Source organism: Bos javanicus, chromosome 7 (assembly GCF_032452875.1).
Source record: "Bos javanicus breed banteng chromosome 7, ARS-OSU_banteng_1.0, whole genome shotgun sequence".
Taxonomy (NCBI): domain Eukaryota; kingdom Metazoa; phylum Chordata; class Mammalia; order Artiodactyla; family Bovidae; genus Bos; species Bos javanicus.
Genome location: NC_083874.1, coordinates 49,066,561 through 49,092,692, shown reverse-complemented (window position 1 = coordinate 49,092,692; position 26,132 = coordinate 49,066,561). Strand labels below are relative to the sequence as shown.

At 37.9% G+C, this 26,132-nt stretch overlaps 1 protein-coding gene and 1 pseudogene across 3 annotated transcripts in view; one reads left to right on the top strand and one right to left on the bottom strand.

Moving 5' to 3' along the window:
- NME5 (NME/NM23 family member 5) overlaps nucleotides 1-7,669 on the top strand; it is a 29,175-nt gene extending 21,506 nt beyond the window's left edge. For all 3 annotated transcript variants that reach the window (XM_061423623.1, XM_061423621.1, XM_061423622.1), the window contains exon 6: nucleotides 7,564-7,669. In XM_061423623.1, coding sequence (XP_061279607.1) covers nucleotides 7,564-7,577 — 14 coding nt within the window. In that variant the 3' untranslated portion in view covers nucleotides 7,578-7,669. The remainder of the gene's footprint in view (nucleotides 1-7,563) is intronic.
- Nucleotides 7,670-8,110: 441 nt separating this feature from the next.
- LOC133252137 (high mobility group protein B1-like) lies at nucleotides 8,111-16,782 on the bottom strand (annotated as a pseudogene).
- Between the last annotated feature and the right edge of the window lie 9,350 nt (nucleotides 16,783-26,132).

Here is a 26,132-nt window from a genome sequence, read left to right as displayed (position 1 = left end):
CTGTCATATTGCTTCCTTAAAGGGCAATCCCAAGGTACACTGTGATTACCAATGTATAATTTTCGTTTCACTTCATCCATATAAGTCTTAGATGTAAGTTAAAAACACTGGGGTGGGGATCGGACTGACTTAATAAGAGACAAAATAAATGAAAGATGAGAATTCAATTGCTTTAACTTTATATATATATATATATATATATATATATATATATACTGGTAAAGTTAAACATTTTCTCCTATGTTTAATTGTATTTCCTCCTTTGTGAATTATCTATTTTTCTTTAGATCCACTTATCTGTTGGAGTTTTGTAAGAATTCCTTTTTCCATTACTGAATTATAACTAATCTACAATACTGTGTTAGTTCCAGGTGCATGACATAGTAATTTGATACTTCTTTATATTGCAAAATGATCAATATGATAAATCTAGTTGTCATTTGTCACCATAAAATGTATTGTATTGTTATTATTATTTACTATATTCCCCATTCTCTTGTACATTTAATTCCTGTGACTTGTTTATTTTGTACCTGGAAGTTTGTACCTCTTAATATCCCTTACCGCTTTTACTCATTCCCAACCTGCCTTCCCTGTGGCAACTGCCTATTTGTTTTCTGTATCTGTGACTCTGTTTCTGTTTTGTTTATTCATTTGTTTTAGTATTTATATTCCACTTATAAGTGAAATTATATGGTATTTATCTTTCTCTGACTTATTTCACACAGCACAATACCTTCTAGATTTATCCATGTTGTTGCAAATGGAGAATTTTCTTTTCTATTGAGTAATATTCCAGTATGTATGTGTATGTGTATGTATATGTCACATCTTTTTAACCTGGTCATCTGTTGACTTAGGTTGCTTCCATATCTTGGCTATTGTAAAAATGCTCAGTGAACATAAGGGTGCATATATCTTTTCAAATTAGTGTATTTGTTTTCTTCAGAAAAAGACCAGGAAGCAGACTTGCTGGATCATATGGTAGTTCTGATTTTAATTGTTTTTTTTTTTTCCAGTTCTACCAGGTTATTGCTACAACCCATCACCCTCCACCCTCATGCACATGTGCTCAGTCATGTAACCCCATGGACTGCAGCCTGCCAAGCTCCTCTGTCCATGGACTTTTCCAGGCAAGAATACTGGAGTGGGTTACCATTTCCTTCTCCTGATTTTAATTTTTTGAGGAGCCTATTACTTTCTTTGCTGGCCATATCAACTTAAATTACAACCAGCAGTGCATGAGGTTACCTTTTTTCACATCCTTGCCAACATTTGTTATTTGTGTTTTTTTTAAAATTAATTAATTTTTTTGGTCTTCATTGCTGTTCGTGGGCTTTCTCTAGTTGCAGTGAATGAGGGCTACTCTTCATTGCACTACGCAGGCTTCTCGTGGCAGTGGCTTCTTTTGCTTTAGAGCATGGACTCTAGGGAGCTCAGTAGCTCAGGGCCTCAATAGTTGCAGCATGTGGGCCCTAGAGAATGGGTTCAGTAGTTGTGATTCATGGGTTCAGTTGCTCCAGGACATGTGTAATCTTCCTAGACCAGGAATTGAATGGGTGTCCCCTACATTGGCAGGTGAATTCTTTTTTTCCTCCATTTTTTTTGTTTGTTTTGTTTCTTTCTTTTTTTTTTTTTAACTGTTATTTTTTCTGTTTTGTTTTTCTCATTTTTTTAAAAAATCTTTTTTATTAATTTTTTTCAAACCCTTGTGTCAAGGGCTGATTTTCGATAGATAGCAGCGAGGGAGCTGGTGCTATGTATGAAACCCTGATAGCAGGTGAATTCTTAACCACTGGACCACCAGGCAAGTCCTATTTGTGTTCTTTTTGATGATAGCCATTCTGATTGATGTGAAGTGATAACTCATTGTGGTTTTAATTTGCATTTCCCTGATGGTTAGTGATGTTGTGTCTGTTGGCCATCTGTTTGTCTTCTTTGGAAGAATATCTTTTCAGGTTCTCTGCCCATTTTTAAATTCAGTTTTTGTTTTTATGATGTTGAGGTGTATGAGTTCTTTGTATATACTGAATATTAATTTCTTATCAGATATATTGTTTGCAGATATCTTCTCCCATTCAGTAGGCTGCCTTTTCATTTCATTGATAGTTTCCTTCGCTGTGCAAAAGCTTTTTATTTTATGTGATCTCATTTGGATTTTTTTGCTTTTGCTTCCCTTGCCTGAGGAAGTTAGTTAGTTAGTTAAGTTGCTCAGTCGTGTCTGACTCTCTGCAACCCCATGGACTGTAGCCTAACAGGCTCCTCTGTCCATGGGATTTTCCAGGCAATAGTACTGGAGTGGATTGTCATTTCCTTCTCCAGGGGATCTTCCTGACCCAGGGATCGAACCCTGGTCTCCCACATTGTAGACAGATGCTTAACCGTCTGAGCCACCAGGGAAGTCTTGCCTGAGGAAAAATACATCCAAAAATATATTGCTAATAATACAATATTGTGAGTTAACTATATTTCAAGGACTATTTTAAAAAATATATTACTAAGACTGATTTCAAAATTGCATACTGCATGTGTTTTCTTCTAGGAATTTTATGGTTTCCTCTCTGCAGTTAAGTCTTTATCCATCTTTCACTTGTTTTTGTATATAGTGTGAGAGAGTAGTTCAGTTTAATTCTTTTGCATGTAGCTATTTAATTTTCCTAAAACCATTTATTGAAGAGATTGTCTTTTCCCCACTGTATTTCCTGTCTTCTTTGGCATAAGTTAATTGACCATATAAATGTGGTTTCATTTCTGGTTCTCTATTCTGTTGATCTATGTGTCCGTTTTTATGCCAGTAGCATACTGCTTTGGTTACTATAGCTCTGTAGTATAGTTTAAAATCAGGGCGTGTGATACCCCTAGCTTTGTTCTTGTTTCTCAAGATCATTTTGGCTATTGAATATCTTTTGTGTTTCCATACAAGTTTTGGAATTATTTGTTCTAGTTCTGTGGAAAGTGCTATGGTTATTTTGATAGGGATTGCATTATATCTTGTGGTTAGTATGGTTATTTTAACAATAGTAATTCTTCTAATTCATGAATGTAACATATTTTTCCATTTGTTTGTTTTTCAGTTTCATCAGTGTAATAACAGTTTTCTTAGTACAGGTCTTTTACCTCCTTAGTTAGATTTATTCTTAGGTATTTTTTAATGCAATTGTAAATGTGATTGATTTCTTAATTTCTCTTTTTGTTGATAGTGTATAGAAACAACACATTTCTGTATTAAATTTGTTCTGTGCAACTTCACTGAGTTTATTAGTTCTAACAGTTTTTTGGTGCTGTCTTTAAGGTTTTCTCTGTATATCATGTCATCTTCAAATTGTGACAGTTTTACTTCTTCCTTTCCTGTTCAGATTTCTTTTATTTTTTTAATTAATTAATTTTTTCTGATTGCTGTGGCTAGGACTTTTAACACTATGCTGAATAAAAGTGGAAAAAGTGGACATGATGTTACTGTGGGCTAGTCATATATGATCTTTATTATGTTGAGGTATCGTCCCTTTATACTCACTTTGCTGAGAATTTTTATTGTAAATGGATGTTGCATTTTGTCAAAAGCTTTTTCTTCATCTGTTAAGATGACTGTATGATTTTTATACTTCAGAATGTGATGTATTATATTGATTTGCAGAAATTGAACCATCCTTGCAGCCTTGGAATAAGTCCCACTTGATCACGGTGTATGATTCTTTTAATGTATAGAATTCAGTTTTCTTTGAGGATTTTTGCTGCTATGCTTATCAGTGATACTGACCTGTAATTTTCTTTTCTGGTGTTGTTTTGTCTAGTTTTGGTGTCAGGGTAATCTTGGCCTCATAGAATGAGCTTGGAAGCATTTTTTTCCTCTTCAGTTTTTTGGAATAGTTTGAGAAGGATAGGTGTAAGAATTCTTTATGTATTGGTTATATCAAGCTTGTTCTATTAGCTGCAAAAATATTTCCCTTTTTGTTTAACTTCTAATTTTGACTTTTACATAATATTCAGTAAGTCAAACCTTAATTTTTTTTCTTATTGTGAGTTTTACTTTATCATCTAAGTTTAGAAAGTTCTATTCCATTGAAGGTTTTGCTAAATATTCACTTTCATTTTCTTCTATTAATAGTTTTTTTCATTTTTAACTTTGCTATGTCTCTGGAATTTACTTTTATATATATCACAAAATGAAGATCTAAATTGATTTTTTTTCTGATCAGTTGTTCTTGTACATTGATTTATAAGGCCACATTTGTCACACATAAAATTCTCTTTGTGAGCATGTATTCCATTATGTTGAGCTGTATGTTCTGATAACAGTACCACAATAAACAATTGTTTTTAACATTATTTTCAATACTTCTATATATACTTAACAATTTTTTTGTTTTTTTGGTGGTAAATATAAGATAAACTTTGTCATTTTAACCATTTTCAAGTGTACAGTTCAGTGGCATTAATTATAATCACAGTTGTGTATAGCCATCATGACTACCTATTTCCAAAACTTTTTCATCACCCTAAACAGAAACTCTGTAACCATTAAGCGATAGCTCCCCATTATCTCCTTCTGCTACCCTTTAGTAACCTCTATTCTTTCTGTCTCCATGAATTTGTCTATTCTAGATATTTTACCTAAGTTACATATAAGAATTATATTTGTTTTTTTGTGTGTCTGACTTACGTCACTTGTCATAATGCTTTTGAAGTTCATGTAGTAGCATGTACTAGAATTTTATCCCTTTTATAGTTGAATAATATTTGATGATATATATATATTATTTATCCATTCATCTGTTGATAGATACTTAGATTGTTTCTCCCTTCTGGCTATTGTACATAATGTTGCAGTGAACACTGGTGTATCTGTTTGAGTACCTGTTTTCATTTCTTTGAAGTATGTACTTAAGAGTGAATTTTCTGGGTCATATGATCATTCTGAGTTTAACTTATTGAGTAACCACTAAGTTATTTCTCACAGCAGCTGCACCCGTTTACATTCCCACTAGCAATGCATGAGTGTTCCAGTTTCTCCATGTCCTGGCCAACACTTGTTTTTTTCCTTTTTTTTTTTTTTTAATAATTGTAACCATCTTATTAGATGTGAAATGGCCTGTCATTGTGGCTTTGGTTTGCATTTCCCTAATGACAAATGATGTTGACCCTCTTTTCAAGTGTTTACTGGCCATTTGTATATTTTCTTCAGAGAAATGTCTGTTCATATTCATAATCTTTGCTCATTTTTAATTGTTTTTGTGGTTGAGTTGCAGGAGTTCTTTATATGTTATAGATTTTAAATATTTATATGATTTGCAAATATATGTTCCCTTTCTATAGGTTGTCCTTTCACTTTAAAAAATAATAATTTTATTTATTATTTTTGGATCTTCTTTGCTGTGTGGGCTTTTTTCTAGTAGCAAGAGGGGGCTACTCTCTAGTTTCAGTACAAGGGCTTCTCATTGCGGTGGCTTATCTTGTCTAGGCACCATGCCCTAGGGTGCTCGGGCTTCAGTAGTCGTGGCACGTGGACTTAGTAATTGCAGTTCCCAGGCTCTGGAGCACAGGCTCAATAGTTGTGGCACACAGGCTTAGTTGTTTCATAGCATGTGGCATCATCCCAGATCAGGGATCGAACCCATGTCTCCTGCACTGGCAGGCTGATTCTTCACTTTGAGCCACTAGGGGAAGCCCCATGTCCTTTCACTTTGTTGATAATGTCCTTTGATACATGAAAGTTGTGAATATTTGATAAACTGTAATTTACCTTTTTTTTTTTGCTTATGCTTATGGTGTCATATCTAAGAATCTATTGCCAAATTCAAGGTCATAAAGATTTATTCCTTTATTTTCTTCTAAGATTTTAATGAGTTTAACTCTTATATTTATGTTATTGATAAACTTTAAACTTTGAGTTAATTTTTTATATTAAGTGAGATAGGGGTCAACTTCATTTTTTGCCTATGGAAATCCAGTTTCTAAGTACCATATGTTGAGGAGACTGTATCTTCTCCATTGAATGGGCTTGGAACCATTGTCAAAAATCTGTTGATTATATATATGGGTTTATTTCTGACTCTCAATTCTATTCCATTGATCTATATGTATATCTATATACCTCATTGTCTTGATCACTGTACCTTTATAGAAGATTTTAAAATTGGGAAGAACAAAATTGGAAAATTCTTCAATTGGATTTCTTTCATGACTTTTTTAGCTATTTGGAGCTCCTTGAAATTCTATATGAATTTAAGGATTGATTTTTCCATTTCTGCAAAAACAGCAGTTGGAAATTTGATGCGAATTGTGTTGAATCTGTAGATCACTATGAGTAGCATTGACATCTTAGCATCTTAACATTATTAAATCTTTCTATCCATGAACATGAGATGTCTTATCATTTATTTAGATCTTTTCAGTTTCTTTCAGCAATGTTTTATGATTTTCAGGACACAGGTTGGTTAATTTATCCTAGATATTTTTTCAAGGCTATTATAAATGAAAGTGATTTCTTAATTTCCTTTTTGAATCATTCATTGTTGATATGTAGAAACACAACTGATTTTGTGTATTGATCTTGTAACCTGCAACTTTGCCATATTCATTTATTGGCTCTAGTAGCTTTCTTAGATTCTTTGGAATTTTTTATACAGGCATACCATGGAGATGTTGCCAGTTAGGTTCCAGACCACGACAGTTAAGCAAGTATTGCAGTAAAGCAAGTCATACAAGTTTTTTGGTTTCCCCATGCATATATAAAAGGGTTACACTATTCTGTAGTCTATTAAGTGTGCAATAATATTATATCTTAAAAAAGACAATGTGTATAACTTAATCTAAAAAAATGTTAACCATCATCCTAGCCTTCAGTGAGTCATGATTATTTTGCAGTAAGATCACTGATCATAGACCACTACATGTGTGTTAAGTCACTTCTGTTGTGTCTGACTCTTTGTGACTCTATGGACTGTAGCCCACCAGGCTCCTTTTGTCCTCTTGCCCATGGGATTCTCCAGGCAAGAATACTAGAGTGGGTTGCCATTTCCTCCTCTGGGGGATCTTCCTGACCCAGGGATGGAACCCACGTCTCTTATGTCTCCTGCATTGGCAGGTGTGTTCTTTACCACCACTCTACTTGGGAAGCCCTAGACCATTATAACAAATCTAACAATAATGAAAATGTTTGAAATATTATGAGAATTAGCAGACACAGAAAGACATGGAGACATAAAGTGAGCAGTTGCTCTTGGAAAAATGGTGCTGCTAATCTTGCTCAATGCAGAGGGCTCAAAAACCTTCAATTTGTAAAGAAAAAAGCTGTATCTGCAAAGTACAATAAACTGGTGGAGGAATATTATACCTGTATATACAAGGGTCATGTTATCTGTGAACATAGTTTTACCTTCCTTTCCAATTTGGATCTATGCTTGACAGTATTGCCTAATGTAATACTTATTGTTTCAATTTTTAGTGGTCATTTTCTTATTATTCCTAAAGTGATTTTGGAAACTGTTTTAAATTGATAGAGTATATATTGAAGAAAGTATGTGAACATTAATTAACATAAAGATTTTTTTTTCTTTTCCATAGATTTGGCTAGCTGATTGGCTGCTGAAAAATAATCCCAACAAACCTAAACTGTGTCATCATCCAGTTGCAGAATAATCTTATTAAAATAAAACCCTCAAAGAACAAATCATGAGCTGTCTTACTATAAAAGTCATGCTTCTACTTAAAAAAGTAACTCCTAAGGGTTTATGTAACTACATGTGAAATTATTTCTTAAAAATAAATTAAAAAAAAAATCTATTTTGTGCAGCAGGTAACATTATCTCAGATAAAACATTAGTTTGGGGTATTATCTTTTTCTAATATGAAAATGGTATTAATATGAGAAGCACTTAGAATGTCAATAAAACAATTGCAACTTTTTATTTTTGCAGTTACAAAGTGGTGTTCAGTTAAGAGAACAATAATTCATATAGGATGCATCAGAGACAATTGAAGATGGTAAAACTACCATCCCTATGTAAAATTGGTATTTTTTGTGCACCAACAAGAACCTACTTTACATTTCTTTGCCAATTTATTAATACAACTCGCATAATACATGAGGCAAAATTAGTATCTATTGAAAATACCACCAGGGCAGGGCTAGCTAAAGACACATTTGGTAGTATGTTAACTATATAGAAAAAGGCACTATACAGTTTAAAACCAAGTCTTGTACAGCTTTACAGTTCTTTTTTCTTTAGAAAGAGTGAGTTGTGCACAGGGAGGTTAAATGCTTTTAGACAAGCAGGAAACTAGAATCAACTTACTTATTATTATCATCTTCAACTTCCTTCTCTTTCTAATCCTTCTTTTCCGCCTTGATGACTATCTTTTTTGCTCCATGTTTTTTCTCTATCTTAGCAGCCTTCTTTTCATAAAGCTTCTTGTCATCTGCTGAAATGCTGTTCCATGTTTCTGCCAGTTCCTTTGCGACATTGCCAATGGGTATGCTGGGATATTCTCTTTTGATTTGGAAGAACAGGAGAAAAACTGAAGGCAGCCTCTTGTATGCATTGGGATCCTTGAGCTTCTTTTTTTGTTTCTCCTTTAGGAGGAATGTAGGTTCTCATTTATAAAGGCCTTGTCTACCTTTACTATGCCTTCAAAATTTTCTTTTTCAACTGACTTGGTCTTCCATCTCTCTGAGCACTTTTTGGAAAACTCTGAGAAGGTGACTGGGTACTTGTGCTCCTTCTGGCAAGTTTGCCCAAAGAATGCTTATGATGGTGCTTTGTGGTCTCTTAGGGCATCCTTTCCCATGTTTAGTAATTTTTCCTCCCTGAGTCTCAAAGTCATCCAATGCCCGTCTGGCTCTCCCTTCCCCTCATGCTGTCTTTATGGAGGTCATTTTCTTGCAATGGCTTTCAATTTAAGATATGATTTTAACAGTGACGTAGTATTAAGTAATAGAAGGCTGATGTAAGATATTGCTTATTATTTTTTAATTTTGAGAAAATGTGGCATTTTAGTTATATTTTCCCTAGCCTATATTCTGTATTTACATGCATAATTAATGCATAGTTCAGAAAGATTAGTTTAAAAAATGTTAAGTATATAAGTAATTACAGTTTTCTTTTGCTATCCTATGGGCGTGCCTGATAGCTCAGTTGGTAAAGAATCCACCTGCAATGCAGGAGACCCAAGTTTTATTCCTGGGTTGGGAAGATCCACTAGAGAACGGATAGGCTACCCACTCCAGTATTCGTGGGCCTCCCTGGTGGCTCAGCTGGTGAAGAATCTGCCTGCAATGCGGGAGACCTGGGTTTGATCCCTGGGTTGGGAAGATCCCCTGGAGAAGGGAAAAGCTACCCACTCCAGTATTCTGGCCTGGAGAATTCCATAGACTCTACAGACCATGGGGTTGCAGAGTCAGACACAACTGAGCAACTTTCACTTTCTACTATCCAATAGTAGAGTGTTCCTATGAAATCTCTCATAAGCAGAAAGAATGTAGATAGAAGACTCAGTTACCTTAGTTTGTTCACATCTTGTTAACTGAAGCACAAAGTAAACTGAGATAAAGCCCAGATGCTCACTGACAGTTAAAAGCTATGCTGGCTTGATGCTGGGATGCTAGTGTAGTTCCTTAGGAAGGAACTTGGTGGTGCTCCTCTTGTTGCTCAGTGTGCACACTGCTGAACTCAGTTCAGTTCAGTTCAGTCACTCAGTTGTGTCCGACTCTTTGTGACCCCATGAACCACAGCACACCAGGCCTCCCTGTCCATCACCAACTGCTGGAGTCTACCCAAACCCATGTCCATTGAGTCAGTGATGCCATCCAACCATCTCATTCTCTGTCGTCCCTTTCTCCTGCCCTCAGTCTTTCCCAGTATCAGTGTCTTTTCAAATGAGTCGGCTCTTTGCATCAGGTGGCCAAAGTATTGAAGTTTCAGCTTCAATATCAGTCCTTCCAATGAACACCCAGGACTGATCTCCTTTAGGATGGACTGGTTGATCTCCTTGCAGTCTAAGGGACTCTCAAGAGTCTTCTCCAACACCACAGTTCAAAAGCATCAATTTTCGGCACTCAGCTTTCTTTATAGTCCAACTCTCACATCCATACGTGACTACTGGAAAACATAACCTTGACTAGACTGACCTTTGTTGACAAAGTAATGTCTCTGCTTTTTAATATGCTGTCTAGATTGATCATAACTTTCCTTCCAAGGAGTAAGCGTCTTTTAATTTCATGGCTGCAGTCACCATCTGCAGTGGCTTTGGAGCCCCCCAAAATAAAGTCACCTACTGTTTCCACTGTTTCTCCCTCTATTTGCCATGAAATGATGGGACCAAATGCCATGATCTTAGTTTTCTGAATGTTGAGCTTTAAGCCAACTTTTTCACTCTCCTCTTTCACTTTCATCAAGAGGCCTTTTAGTTCTTCTTCACTATTTGCCATCAGGGTGGTGTCATCTGCATATCTGAGGTTATTGATGTTTCTCCCAGCAGTTTTGATTTCAGCTTTTGCTTCATCCAGCCCAGCGTTTCTCATGATGTACTCTGCAGATAAGTTAAATAAGCAGGGTGACAATATACAGCCTTGACGTACTCCTTTCCCTATTTAGAACCAGTCTGTTGTTCTATGTCCAGTTCTAACTGTTGCTTCCTGACGAGCATACAGATTTCTCAAGAGGCAGATCAGGTGGTCTGGTATTCCCATCTCTTGAAGAATTTTCCACAGTCTGTGGTGATCCTCACAGTCAAAGGCTTTGGCATAGTCAATAAAGCAGAAATAGATGTTTTTCTGGAACTCTCTTGCTTTTTCGATGATCCAGCGAATGTTGGCAATTTGATCTCTGGTTCCTCTGCCTTTTCTAAAACCAGCTTGAACATCAGGAAGTTCACGGTTCATGTATTGCTGAAGCCTGGCTTGGAGAATTTTGAGCATTACTTTACTAACGTGTGAGATGAGTGCAGTTGTGCAGTAGTTTGGGCATTCTTTGGCATTGCCTTTCTTTGGGATTGGAATGAAAACTGACCTTTTCCAGGCCTGTGGCCACTGCTGACTTTTCCAAATTTGCTGACAAATTGAGTGCAGCACTTTCACAGCATCATCTTTCAGGATTTGAAATAGCTCAACTGGAATTCCATCACATCTTCTGAAGATGGAAATGAGGGCGACCAAAGAGATACCTTAACCAAAAGCAGTGAGTAGATCTTGGCTGGATACTGGTTTTAAAAATCAATAAAAGACCTTTAGGGGACAATTAAGGAGGTTTAGGTTTGGAAATGATAGGTGATGTTAGGAAATAATTGCCAAATTTCAAAGAGTCAAAATTATATGAGCATGAAAAGAGTATGTCATTATCTTTAGGTGAATGCATTCTGAAATATTTAGGGGTAAATTGTTTTATATTTGCAACTTATTTTCACATGATTCAGCAAGAGTTATTTTTATACATGTAAAGATAAAGTTAGCAAAATATTAACAATTATTCAGTATAGTTGGTGGGCATCCTAGTATTATTTTCATTTTTCCGTGCTTTAAAACTATTCACAAATGAAGTTGAGGGGGAAAGATCTATTATCATCAAAATCTAGTGGTCTGTTTTTCACATTCTTGATAGGGAAACATTCAGATCCTATATAGCTCTTGATTAGATACACACATGAAACATACTAATCATTTATGATATGTTCTAGCCAGACATGTGTACCTTAAAATTATCTAGCCTTTAGGTCAACCAACCTTCTTACAGTAGTAGGAAATAATGTGGTCATCTAAAGAATACCATAAAGAAGCAAAAATTTACAAGATGGGATGTTCTGTAGGACAGAGGCCCCGGTCTTTCAACAAATTGGTGTTAGGACAAATGGGACTTTTTTAGATTAACAGAGATGTAAGATCCATAATCAGAATCAACACTTGTTTCTAGATTGAACCCTCATTTAGGCAGACAAGGGGCAAAGGACATTTTTGAGACAACTGGAAGATTTGAATCTAGATTAAGTATTAGATGAAAATGTGTTCAAAAGGTAAAGATTGTTAACTGAAGAAACATATTGCAAAGCAATATGTACAGAGTAGTCTCACTTTGATAAAGAAATACATATATGTGCATATGTGTGGATTAAGTTGTAGAAGGATGCCCATTCAAATGTTACTGTATAATCTCTGGATGGTGGTAATATAATGTTGTGTTTTTTTTTCTTATTTTTGTTTAGCTATATTTAAAATTTTCTACAATGTTCATATTACTGCTTTTGTCATTTTTAAAAAAGGTTTGGAAAGATAGGTGCCTTACTGGTTGCAACATTAATAGGGTTAGCAACACTTCCTTATTAATAGACTATCTTCAAGGTATATGTATGACCAAGATGCTTTACAAGTTTCGGTCCTGATGTTTATATGAGTTTTGGGACGTATTCCTCCTGGAACTGGTATGTACACTGTATTTCAAAATACCTTTAACACTCATGTTGGAAAGACAAGCTAAAAATCTTAAAAATACAGATAAATAGTGGATGGCTATATTTTGAACAATGGCCAAGAGCATATAGGAAAAAGCAAATAATTTGTTACAATGAGATTCCAGCTTCAGGAGGTTATTTCCCCCACAAGAGCCTCCTCTTGTGCAAAAAAGTGGCTGCATTGTATATGGCAGAAAAATTCTATACTGGAAGCCATCTTCAGTCCCCAGACCTGCCATTTATTTTGTTTTTTAAGTGGAAGAAAAAAATAGAGAAACTTAATTTGAGACATGTTTTGGGAAAAAACAAATACATATAGATGGAAAACAATGTAGTTAGCCATAGGATTTTAAAATTTTGGACATGTTTGAGGTCATTATTTCATAGATCAGAACTAGAAAGTGTAACATAGAGTGAATAAGAAAAATGAGAAGACTGCCTTCTGACATAACCTGCAAGGTAATACCAAAGTCCTGTGTACACATTTGTTACTAAGTAATGGTAATTTAAGTAATTTAATGCATTTATCTTGAATGATAGTGTGATATTCTTATTAATCAAGGTACACAACTTCATTTAGTTCCTTTCTCTAGGACTCAAAAAGACCATAAAAGCAAGCAAGCAAGTATGCAGTTCTCTTATGACTTGAGATTAAATAGCAGTAGAAGTGCCTCCCCTTACCCTACGCAACCCCTGCTGCCAACACATACACACCCTTCACGGTCTTCTTAAACTTTGCTGAGAAATATGGTACATGTCTAACCTGGGTGTACCTACCTCAGCTTCTATGTGAAGGGTTTTGAAAAGTAAACTAGTGCTTGGAAAACCCAGGGCAATAGTTTATCTGCCGTAGCTTAAGGGTGACACAGTTCAACTTGATTGGAAAGTGTCACGGTTACTTGTATATATATATGTGTGTGTGTATGTATGTGTGTGTGTGTGTATATATATATATATATATATATATATAAATAAAATTTTGGGCTTCCCTGGTGGCTCAGCTAGTTAGGAAGCTGCTTGCAGTGCGGGAGACCCAGTTTTGATCCCTAGGTCAGGAAGATCCCTGGAGAAGGGACTGGCTATCCATTCAGGTATTCTTGCCTGGAGAATTGCATGGACAGAGGAGCCTGGTGGGCTACACAGTCCATGGGGTCGCAAAGAGTTAGGCGCAACATTTTCACTTTTCATATATAATTTTCTTTCTTTCTTTATGGCTGTGCTGGGTCTTTATTGCTTTGCTTGGGCTTTCTCTCTGCAGTCAGTGGGGGCTACTCTTCATTGTGGTGCAAAGGCTTCTCTTTGTGGTGGTTCCTCTTGTTACGGAGGACAGGCTCTAGGCGCACAGGCTTCAGTAGTTGTAGCATGCTGGCTCAGTAGTTGTGGCGAGGCATATGGAATCTTCTGGGACCAAGGATCAAACCCACATTCCCTGCATTGGCAGAGAGATTCTTATCCACTGTACCACCAGGGAAGTCTGTGAACTGTGAACAGTTACTCTCAAGAAGTACTTTCCCAACTCAGAAATACTGCCCCTTCTTTCTTGTAGTTAACTCTATATAAAAGTGTTTAGATTAAGCTTTGAGTTTTCATTCAGAGATGGCTCAATTCTTCCTTGTTTGCTGCTACTTTGACTTCAAGTGCTTTTTCTTGAGTTCCTTATTTTTGTTAAGTTTCCCTGGTGGCTCAGATGGTAAAGCATCTGCCTACAATGAAGGAGACCCAGGTTTGGTCCCTGAGTCGGGAAGATCCCCTGGAGAAGGAAATGGCAACCCACTCCAGTACTCTTGCCTGGAAAATCCCATGGACGGAGGAGCCTGGTAGGCTACAGTCCACAGGGTCACAAAGAGTTGGACACGTCTGAGTGACTTCATTTTATTTTTGTTAGTCCGCTTTCTAATAACATTCACTGTACTAATTGTGCTAACATTCACTATACTAACCTTTGGAAGGACTGATGCTGAAGCTGAAGCTCTAATACTTTGGCCACCTGATGTGAAGAACTGACTCATTGGAAAAGACCCTGATGATGGGAAAGATTGAAGGCAGGAGAAGGGGACGACAGAGGACGAGATGGTTGGATGGCATCACTGATTTGATGGACTTGAGTTTGAGCAAGCTCTGGGAGTTGGTGAAGGACAGGGAAGCCTGGCGTGCTGTAGCCCATGGGGTCACAAAGAGTCGGACATGACTGAGCAACTAAATTGATATTAACTCTGTGCCTTTCATTTAAGATCTATAATTGCTTTATAAAAGTTAATTAAATCTTAGAAATCCCCAGACTTATGAGAGCCTTTAATAGAGAAATTTACTTCTAAAGGTAGAGTCCAGTGATTTCTGGCAATTTCAGATAAAGACTGTAAGGAAGATAACTTTCACCTCACTGAAGGATGTGACTAAAGGAAAAAAAAAATCATTGTAGAGCAGTTCTGCATAGCTTTCCTATTAACTAGATTCTTTAGTCCATTGGAAAGGGGAGATGACTAAGTAATATGATGTCTGTTCCATTCCTGCATCCAAAGTGACCCAGAAAGTTCTCTCTCCTCATTCAAGGGTTGATGACACTGCTGAGATTGATGCCTTTTGTTCCCAGACCAAATTGTTTTTTATAGCTCACCCCCTGCCAGCACTTTCCAAAGTGCCACTGCCATCAGCTCCAGAGGGAGCCCCTTCCTCAGGCTTCCTGGCCAGCAGCTGCACTGTGATGGCAGGGAGCTCGGAATGGGAGGAGAAAGCAGCTTGCAGACAAATGGGCAGCTAATCCGACCAACAGCCCATCACTAGAACCATAAAAAAATTCCTTTTTTCCCCCACTTGCCTCATCTGCATTTCTTGGCTGAGGTGGCGATGGAATGCTCCTTGGGAAAGTTATGGTTTCACATGGTCTATCAAGCAACCTCAAATTTCCCCCCTTTTTTCTTTCTCAAACAATTCTGCTTAGTTAGCCTAGTGTTGTCAAATCACTACAGACCTTACAGGTAGTAAAAGAACAATAAGGGAATAGTAGAAACAACTTGGTGCCAATGAGATTGACAAATTAGATAAAGTCCTTAAAAGACACAGCTACCAACAGTGTCTCAATCTAAATGAGAATTTCTGGATCCTTCTTTAAACTTTCTGTCATTGTTTGGATCTCTCAGTGTTCAACTTTAGTTTAGAAGAAGCCCTACTGAACTTAATAAGCATTCTCAACTGTTCTACTAAGATCCAGTTGTTTTTCACCACAAGTTTTCTATTTTGGGGATAGAGAGGGTAAAGCTATTTTATTAGAATAAAATTTTTAAAATTTTATAAGAACATCTCAGGGATTAATCTTATTTTAATCAGGATTATAAAATTCTGATCCTTCTGGGTGGCCTTTATGTTAGGGCCAGAATGACAACCTTGCTGGTCTTTATATAGTGTTCCTAGTCCTTAACAATGTGAGAACATGTCAAGGCGAGAGAGGGTAAAGCTTATTTTATAAGAATAAGCATCTCAGGGGTTAATAAATCTTATTTTAATCAGGATTATAAAATTCTGATCCTTCTGGGTGGCCTTTATGTTAGAGCCAGGATGACAACCTCACTGGTCTTTATATAGTTTTTCCTAGTCCTTGACAATGTGAGAACATTTCAAGGTGTCTTTAACATATATATGTGATTAGAGCCTCTTGCACCATAAAATGGTTAGCCACGGACCCATATAAAACAGTCAGTCTACAATGAGGTTGAAGCTTTGGAAACATCACATCCTTTTCAGTGGTACTTGCTTTTATAGTGTCATTTAGCAAATGGACTGTGAAGAATTAGTCATGCCAAACTTCTAACCATCCGATGACTAGCTACAGAATAAACATCCCCGATGAAAATTTTTAGATTTTAAAGCTTTAGTCTTTCTTTTCAAAGTTTCAATTAAAATAAAATACTATATCTACTAGGACCCCCAAGTTCTCGTCTATAACTTGTTTGCACCTTTCAGAGATACAAGATCAGCACTTACGTGCTACACATAAGTAGCACACCATTATGAGTTCCTTTATGCCTCTCAGGGGTGGTTTGAGAAAATGGAATCTTTGAAGCCACTGTAGTCTTTGTGGTGAGAAACATAATATGCTAAATTAAATCAAAATGTGATGCCGTTAGGCACATTAATGAAATCACATTGTTATATTCCTCTTTCTGTTATGCATATTGTAGGTCCCAATCTGAACACTGTATTATATGTAGGAAGCCAGACCCTCTGTTTAGCTTCCTGTGGGTCTGGATGCCCTCAACCTGTCCTTGGCTCTTCAGTGGTTACCTGGGTCTGAGGCCTGACTCTGGGATCTCCTATGCCATCTGAGCTGGCCTTTTCGCTGGATTCCATGCCCTTGTATCTTCTTAGAATACTTTTCTTCCTTTTTAACTAGCCTTTTGATCGTTTACCTTTATCAGTGAGTTTGGTATTCCTGACTTCTACATAAGCCGCTATAAAGATTTTGATATGCCAGTTATATCTTAATATGAATTTTTAAAAGATTTTGAAATTCTGAAACACATTGCAGAGTAAGAGTTAAAATCAGTGTGCCAGCATGTTTTCTTCCTATTCTAACTGATCAGGGGAACCTGAGTTGAATGTACACATTGCCCATATAGAAAACAGGTTTCCTACTCCATGAGTAGTTGTTTGAAATTAAATTTCACTGCGTTGTGACAGAAAATACTGAGTATCTTGTGTGTATATAATATGCTATAAAAGTATTTTATAGTTGTTAATCTGGCATTCAGGACTCCCACAGACTGGTCAGAGTTTATCTTTCAAAACATGTCTCCCCAGAACCTGCCTTATGGTTGCTGCTGTAGCTACAGTCATCTGTTTGCTCACATTGCTCATTACTCACTTTGTTCATTTGCTAAAGCCATTCTCTTCCTTTACTCTGCTCTCCTATATCACGATACTGGAGATTCTCCTGTTCTTTTAGGCTTGTACGATTCCTAGCCTAGGAGACAATTTCCTGTAATTTTGCTCTAATGCGTGCTTATCTCATGTGCATACAAACTACTCATGCTTAATTGCTGACTTATCTGGCATGTAATAATATACTTTGATATAATGTGCTGGACATAATGGTGAAATAATTTAGCATTTGGCCTTTATAAACAGCAAAGCAGTTTTATATCATAACTCCATCATGACTTCCTAGTTCTGTGACTGTGGGAAAAATTACTTAACCTCTCTGAGTCTGCTTCCTCATCTCTCTACTGGGGCTAATGATAATACCTACATTGAAAGTGAAAGTGTTAGTTGCTCAGTCGTGTGTGACTCTTTGCGATCACATGGACTATAGCCTGCCAGGCTCCTCTGTCCACGGGATTCTCCAGGCAAGAATACTGGAGGGGGTTGCCATTTCCTTCTCCAGAGGATCTTCCTGATCCAGGGATCGAACCTGGGTCTCCTGCATGCAGTACCTACCTTACCAGGATTGTTTTAAGGATTAAATGTGATAATATATGTAAAATTACCTAACAGTGCCTCGTGACGCCGAGTAAGCACTCAGTTAAAGTTAGCTATTATTTTTTACCTTGTCTTTTTTTTTTTAAACTTATGTATGGACTATGTTCCCATCATTAATGGAAGGATTACTATCTATTGTTACCTATTATGTGCCAAGCATTGTGCTAAGCACTTTTCACTTATATTATCCTATTTAATTTTTACAACAATCTTGAGGTTAAAGTGATTTGATATATAGGCCATATCTGGGAATTATTAGAGCCAGGGTTTTGAACTTAATTATATTTGCCTCTAAAACCTTTTTATTATTTAATGGTGCTTTTTCATAGACAAGGGAAACTTCTTATTTTTCTCATAGGGTGAACCAAGTGTGTGTACAAACCAAGTTCATTCATTTAATGGATTTATTGTGTATAAATAAATGAAATGGAACTTGGGGTTTTACTCCATTTATGCTATCGCTTTTTGTGGCCAACAGTCATATGTTCTCTTCCTCCTTCATTCAGAAAGTGCTTCCAAATTCCTTTTCATTCTCTCTAATACTTAAGGCACCAGTACCTTTATTTATACTTAATCACTGCATGCTCTTGTTTATCTGCTTAAAACAAAAACCTTTGCTAATTAATTTTAAACCTCCTAATCCAATCCCTTTATTTATAATCAAAGCAAACAAGGCTCAGAATAGCTAAGAGACCTGCCCAAGGTGACACATGAAGCTAATGGCTGGTGATCCAGGTTCCTGGCTCATACCCAGAGTGCTATTCATTATACCAAGAGCCTCTGGAGAAGAACCACTTGAAAATATTATCATCATAAGCAGTTAAAAACCTCCACTTGCTGTCTTATTTGTGGTAGTAATTTAATAGTAAATCCCTGTAAAATATAATGTACAAAGAAGCTTCCGTCTGCACAGAATTCAAATTAGTAAAATCTAATCATAAGACTCTATGTACATGAAGAACATTTGACTGTTGCTATTTTATAGGCTATCTGTTTCTAGAAACCAGAAGGTATTCTAATTTATTCTGTATGGCAATTGGTATGGGACATCTTATGAAGACCAGAACTGTCAGAATAGAGAAATTTAGAGGCTAGAAATAAAATTTTAGAATTTGAAAAAAAAATTCATGAAAATCTAATCAAATTCCCTTCTTTTTTATAGTAAAGATTTTGAAACAGAGAAAGTGGCATAGCTTTACAGTAAAATCTGTGGCAAAATTAGCATCACTTTTCTCACAATACTGAATTACCTCTCTTGGTTACCTCAAAATTAAATTGTGTTGATTGTCATAGAAAATTGCAGGAATAAATCCTTTTGGAAAAATGTAAGACAACCTTCATGCAACTAAAATTAAACATTACCTTAATCTCTTTTGGAACACAAACCCCATTATTATTCAGGCAACTTCATTGCAAGTGCAGATTTTCTTGGCTTTTTGATAGTCCTTATGTATTACTGGTAGAATTGATTTTTCACCAGAAATATCAGAATTCAGAAAAAGAGAAAATGGAATTATTTCAGCTAAACAAGAACTTTGAAAATTTCCTGATGTGATGTATTCCAAAGTGGCCTCAATTTTTCAGCAACTTCTGAACATGGAGAGGAATCAGAATGGGAATCATCTCTAAGAGAATCAATAGTTCTTTTCTAACATCTTAGCCCTAGAGACAACAAAAATGTCTGGCTATTCATTAGAACATTAACAAAAATTTCATCCTTGCTATTTTCTTTAGGTTGTGGAGTGAGTAGGTATACCTATCAGAGCCCAGAATTTGAGAGAAATTTTGTATTATTGTTAATTTTTAAATAAAATTTCATTCTTCCCAGTTTATGCTCCTATAGATTCCTGCCTGGTTTTTTTTTTCCCCTCTCACACCATGCCACCCAGTCTGGATATGAGAAATCAGGATGAGAAGATGACAGTCAGCATATGACACAAGGGGGAAATGCATCCATACCCTCAGCTCAGACCTACCCTTCAAATTCTGGAGATTGTTTAGAGTCAACCCCAGGACACTGGTGAATGTGGGAAGCTCTTGAGGGGCAAGAGGTGGGAGGGTGCCAGGGGCCTGAAAGATCATATGGAGCTCCCTGCCAAGCTGGCCTAGGATTAACCCGTGGTTTCCCAGCCAGAGCTAATCCAGCTGTTTTGCTTTCCTGGGGTCTCTCATCTTAATCTATGAAATTGACCAACTGAGTTTGACCGTGACTGGCTTTGTTTTGCAAAACAAAATTGGTAAGGCAGGCCTCACGCTGACTGACTGAATGGTGTCATCAGCCCAATTCAAGGGGTGCCACAAAAGCAAGGAAATGAAACTTCAATTTCCTCCTCATGTTAAATGATAGCTTATCATACCGATTATGACCCTTATGCAGCTCAGGGTTAAGTATTTTATTGCTTTTTTTTTTCCCCCGCGAACAGCCATAAACCACTCTCTCCTTCCACTTTTTCCTCTAACCCCTGCCCCCAACAACACACCTGACTGAGGCTCATTGGAAAGGACTGCTCTCTGTTGTCAAAGGACAGACAACCCAAACATCCTTTCTTAACCCTACCAACCTGTCACGATTTTATCTTGATTCTAGGAAGTACAAGATATGTTTTAAGGCAAAACAGAAACAAGCCAACAACCAGGGTGGGGGGAAGTCTATCTGGCTTAAGAGTACCTTTATAATGTTCAGTTCCTCTCACTAGGATGAGCTCTCTTCAGTTCTGGGCCAGGCAGAGATGGCTTGCTTTCATCTCTATGTTCCTACTGTCCCAAATAAAAGTATACACTTTTATTTGCCTGTTTATCACACCACATTATTATAGGCACAGGTGTGCTTTCCTTTTTGATCAGGAAGAACTGTGTCCCTTCTTGTGTACCTCCTAGACAGGCACCTGGCACAGTCCATAGAAGACGTTCACTGAATGAACAGATGGATGGAGGCTCCCCACAAAGATTAGGTCATCTATTTCTCTACCTGCCAGCAAACCTGTACCTATCTATTCCCAAAATCAAAAAGAGGTTCAGTTGCTCAGGTTACTCACTGGGCACGTGTAGACAACAATGGGAGAGGTGTGGTGGTTCTTTGGACTTGGGCCTGTGCCCTCTTCCCTTCACTTCCTACTCCTTTTAGGAAATCTCATTTACTCCCATGGCTTCAGTATTGGTGACTCCAGAATTTGGATCTCCTTCTCAGAGTTCTTCTCTAGTTTATTTAGCCATTTTCCCCAGACTTAATAGCCAATTGCCTGCTTAATATTTCCACTTGAATGTCTCAGAAAAAATGTAAAGTTAATGTGTTTGAAATGGAACTCTTGATCTGCATCTTCCCATTATCCCTAACCTGGTCCTCATTTTGCCTGTATCTGTAAATGGCACCACCTGCCACTCAGTTACTAAAGCTAGGAAACTGAAGGTCATCCTAGATCCTTCTTCTCTCACCCATCACATCCAGTCCATCAGCAACTTTATTGGTGCTACCTCTTTTATCTGTACTGTCCATGTTTCTTCTTGCCTCTGTTCACTTTATCCCTGCCTTAGTCTACTTCACTATCAGCTCTTGCCTGGCTTAATACAACTGCCTCCTTGTCTTCAGGCTTCCACCCTTGACCATCTCTGGTTCATTTTCCATACAGTAGCCAGCATGAGTTTTCTTACAAGGTAAATAGGAGCCTATCACACCCTAACTTAAAATCTTTCAATGGCTTTCAATTTCTCTGGAACAAAATTCAAACATTTTACTGTGACCAGCTGGGTCTTGGATGATCTGGACCCTGCTTACTTTTCTAAGTTCATCTCATGTCACCACATGCAAAGCATTCTCCAGTTATATCAAACTTTTTATCAGTTCTCAGAATTTCCCAAGCTCTTTTCTGCTTTGGGCCTTGCTGCTTGTTAATGCTTCTCTCTGAAATATGTTTTCTTAAAGCTCTTACAATTAATTCCTTTGGGTATGAGTTTAAATGTCAACTTCACAGAGCTCTGACCAGTTTTTCTTAAAATGTTGCTGCCTTATTGTAAGAGCCCTACAATTTCCATCATGACACTTATCTCAATCTGTGATAGCCTATTTTTTTTAAACTTATTCATTGTATGTGTCATCCATGAAAATGCTAGTTCCATGAAGGCAGAGACTTTGTCAGTGTCATGAACTTCTTTATCCCTCGCATTAGTGCTATGCCTATAACAGAGTATGTGACCAAGAAATGTTTATTGAATGCATGAAGTGAGTTATAAATAAGAGCACTATATAATTGCCATCAAACAGTACACTTTCTGGAATGAAAGGAGGCACAATTACAATTATACTTGGAATAGCATGTATAAACTATGAGACAATAGAAAGAGCACTGGATTTCTAGAGATGTCAGCATTCAAGGTGACTCTGATTTTGTGTCCTTCAACATTTTTATTTAGGTGAAGCCAATTTAAGGTGAATATGAAGGAGAGGAGAAGGGGTACGTACCATGAAGCTTAATGTAGCTGGGAGAATAGGCTGACCTTTTCCTTTGTCTTGGGCTCAAGTGATAACGGTATGTTTGAGAACCTCAAATGTTCTCTTTCATTCTCTTTAGACTTAACATTTTCTTTTTAAATATCACATACCATATACAGGGGCTTCCCAGGTGGTACTAATGATAATCTGCCTGCCAAAGCAGGAGATACAAGAGGCACAAGTTCAATCCCTGGGTCGGGAAGATCCTCTGGAGTAGAGGCAACACACTCCAGTATTCTTGCCTGGATAATGTACAGAGGAGCCTGGCAGGGTATTCCATAAAACTGCCAAGAGTCATACATGACTGAGTGACTGAGCACACACATACCATATGCAAGCCCTCCCCCCATCAGTTAACCAGTCTAAAGTTACTGCCCCGCTGATTGGTCCTGAGAGTAGTTTGGACCACTAACCCCAACTCCAAGAGCAGAGGACCTAGAAATTGATTACATTTGAAATTAGAAGACCTGAGGTCTATCCTCAGCTTGACATTTAACTAGGCAAATGACCTTGGGCGAATTTCTTGCCTCTTCTGTGAAGTGAGAGGTTTACAGGAGATGACTGCTAAGGTCTCTTTCGTCTCTGAAATTCCATGTCCTGTACAAATCACCCAGCAAAGGCAGAGTGTCATGAGAGGATGGCAGAGCCACCAAGAGGGGTAACAAGGCCCTACTTCCAAAGAGGAGACTTGACAGCTCTATCACTGAGGCATAGAAAAGTACATAATGTCTAGATATCATAGGTGGTAAAATTTAGTTTGTATCAAATACAAGGCAGGCAATTTCAAAGAGCAGATAGACCTTAAAGAAGAAAATGGTTTTAACTGAGATATGGAAGTTGCATGGAAATGGTGTATACAAGAATTGTCATAACCTAGTCTAGCTGAAACTGAGGAAACAAGGGATAAAATTGAAAAAGCAAAATAGGCGTTACCTCTGGGAAGGGTGGTAAGCTGGCAGGAGAAGGGAGTGTAGGTATTACTATTACTCACTTTTTGGTCTGTGTATTTCTAAATTTTTTGGGTTTTCATGAGATTATGTTCATGGGAATTTTTTTTTTCAATATTTACAATAAGATTGTGTCAAATTTAGGAGACTTGAGATGTCAAGCCAGAGAATTGGGACTATATTCACTAGGATAGTGGTCCCCAACCTTTCTGGCAACAAGGACTGGTTTTGTGGAAGAGTTTTTCCATGGATTGTAGGTGTGGTGGATGGTTTCAGGGTGATTCAAGTACATTACCTTTATTGTGTACTTTATTATTATTACATCAGCCCCACCTGAGATCATCAAGCATTAGCCTAGAGGCTGGAGACCTCTGCTCTAGGACACTGGTGGTTTTCTTTTTAAGTCAGGTTATGATGAAGATAGTGTCTTAGTAAGAAAGTATGATAGCATTGTGTTGGGTAGAGAGTTGAGCACAGTATCAGTTATTGAGTTAGCACAAAATTCAGGTGCAATATGACAAGCTGAGCAGAGGGAGAAGTTGAGGATGATGCGTTAGTTAAGCCTTCGTCACTCAAAGTGTCATTAGGTTACTGATAGAAGTAGAGGACTCATTTCTGTCACTCAAATAGAAATGGCTTGTGGAATATTAGAGCTGTGGTGCCTGGAGCTTGCACAGAAACAGAGATTTTGGAATCATCAGCACAGAAATAAAACTGGGATTTTAAAGTAGCTAAATGCTTCACAGGTGAGAACAGAGAAGGAAGCGTGTCCTGACTGTCAGCTTCATGTTCTTGTCCCTGCGCTGCCTGCAGGCCCCTAGGACAGGAGGATCTTGTTGATTGAGGTTCTGGCTGAAGTGGAGGGGTTAGAAATGAACTTGAGCCATGGAGAAACGCAAGTGGGGCCTGATGGGACAATCAAAGTTCTGTGACAGCCAAGAATAGGTAGATTCTTCAGATACTTGAGGGCAAAGGTGAACACAGTTGGGGTTTAAGAAGTGTATCTGGCTTACACCCTACCTACCTCCTCACCAAAACCCAAAGCTGGTGCATTTGAATAAGGTCAAGGAAAAAATAGTGTAAGAGAGAACTAGTGAAAAACTGAAGTAATTCAGTTATTCAGGTTGGATAAAAGGAATGCTTGAAGGCCAGAATCCATGATTAGGGGTCCTAGAAGATTTGGTAGACTTAAAACACAGCAGTGCTGATTCAGGTTAGGCATGCGGCAAATGTCCTGATAGGCACTTTATCCTAGTAAGGAAGTATTAGCTTCTCCCTCTATCCCTGATAGTCTTTGAAAACAGAGTAGAAGATGTGCTCCTCTTCACTAGGCCTTTGATTGGGAGCTCTCTTGTTAAGAAGCAGATAGCTGAATCAAGTGATCTCTTATAGATTGCCAAGAAATGTCAAGGGACCATCTCACCATCCCCTAGACCTGTCATAGGTATACGCTGGTACCTGGGAATCTGAGGGGAATGTGTACCACCTTTCCCTTACCCACATCCCACCCATCCCCTACCATATTCCACCTCACTTACCCACTGCCTACCTCCTCCCTCCCTGACCAAATGCAGTCTGAGGCTTCCCAGAGCCTTGGCCTAATTTCCTCAATGCTTTCATTGGTCATCATACATTCATTTTTTGATAAAAAAGGGCAGCCTGGCAGGGTGGGCAGAACACCAGCCATGGAGAGTGTTCAGGGCCTTGGAATCTAATGTTCAGCTATCTCACTTGGTGATACTGGGGGTTGGGAAGCAGGGGGAACTTTCCTCCTCCAAACCTAACTTTCCTCCTGTGGTGTGAGTGTGCTCGCTCGGTTGTATCGACTCTTTGTGACTCCACAGACTGCAGCCTGACAGGCTTCTCTGTCCATGGGATTTTGCAGGCAAGAATACTGGAGCAGGTTTCCATTTCCTTCTCCAGGGGATCTTCCTGACGCAAGGATCGAACCCGGGTTTCTTGCATCTCCACTTTGGCAGGCAGGTTCTTTACCACTGTGTCACCTGGGAGTCCCTATCTCCTGTGGTAGGGAATGCAGTAGAATTAGAAGGATGTAGAGCACTAGTCTCACCCAGAGGTCTTTAACTTCTTCTAGAAGTCTTTGCTCTGATCTTTGTTTTCATCCCCCTCCCACCCACCCAAACATCTTTATCTAGGCCCTTGATCACTATTTTGAGATCAGTTATATGAGTACTTTGTGATCTGGGGCTAGAAATTTGTCTTTCTCTGGAGCCTGTATTTTTTCCCTCTAGCCTCTAAAGTAAACACCCCTCTTTTGACTTTTCCTTTGAAACTTTGACCTCTACTGTAGACCACACTGGTTAGCCTCTTTCTTTGAGTACCCCCTGGAGAACCAGGATTCTGCCCTCCCAAGTCAGCGGGAGCCAGGCTATCTGCTTTATCATTCCAAGGAAGGCCTTTGCAAGTCAAAAGTTAGGTTTCTTCTCTCTGGAGAAGGGCTGAGAAATGTGACTCTCCTACTCGTAGAAGAGGGAGGAAAAGGACACCTTTCACTGCATATAAATGGAGTCCTTCTACAAAGCTGTCATGACAGTTAAGAATGTTGCCAGGGATCCCTGGGGTCCCAGAGTGTAAGTGGTGTAAAGGAAGAATATAAAGTCATATGGTAGGAAGTCTGAATTCAAATCTACCTCCTTATGTTTAAGGTTGGTTGCTTAACTTCTCTGAGCCACACTTTCCTCAGTAGTAAGGGAAATAATTGTAACTCTAACTGGATTGTTCTGAGGATTGGAGATACATATTAAGCATCTGACACTTAGTAGATGCCC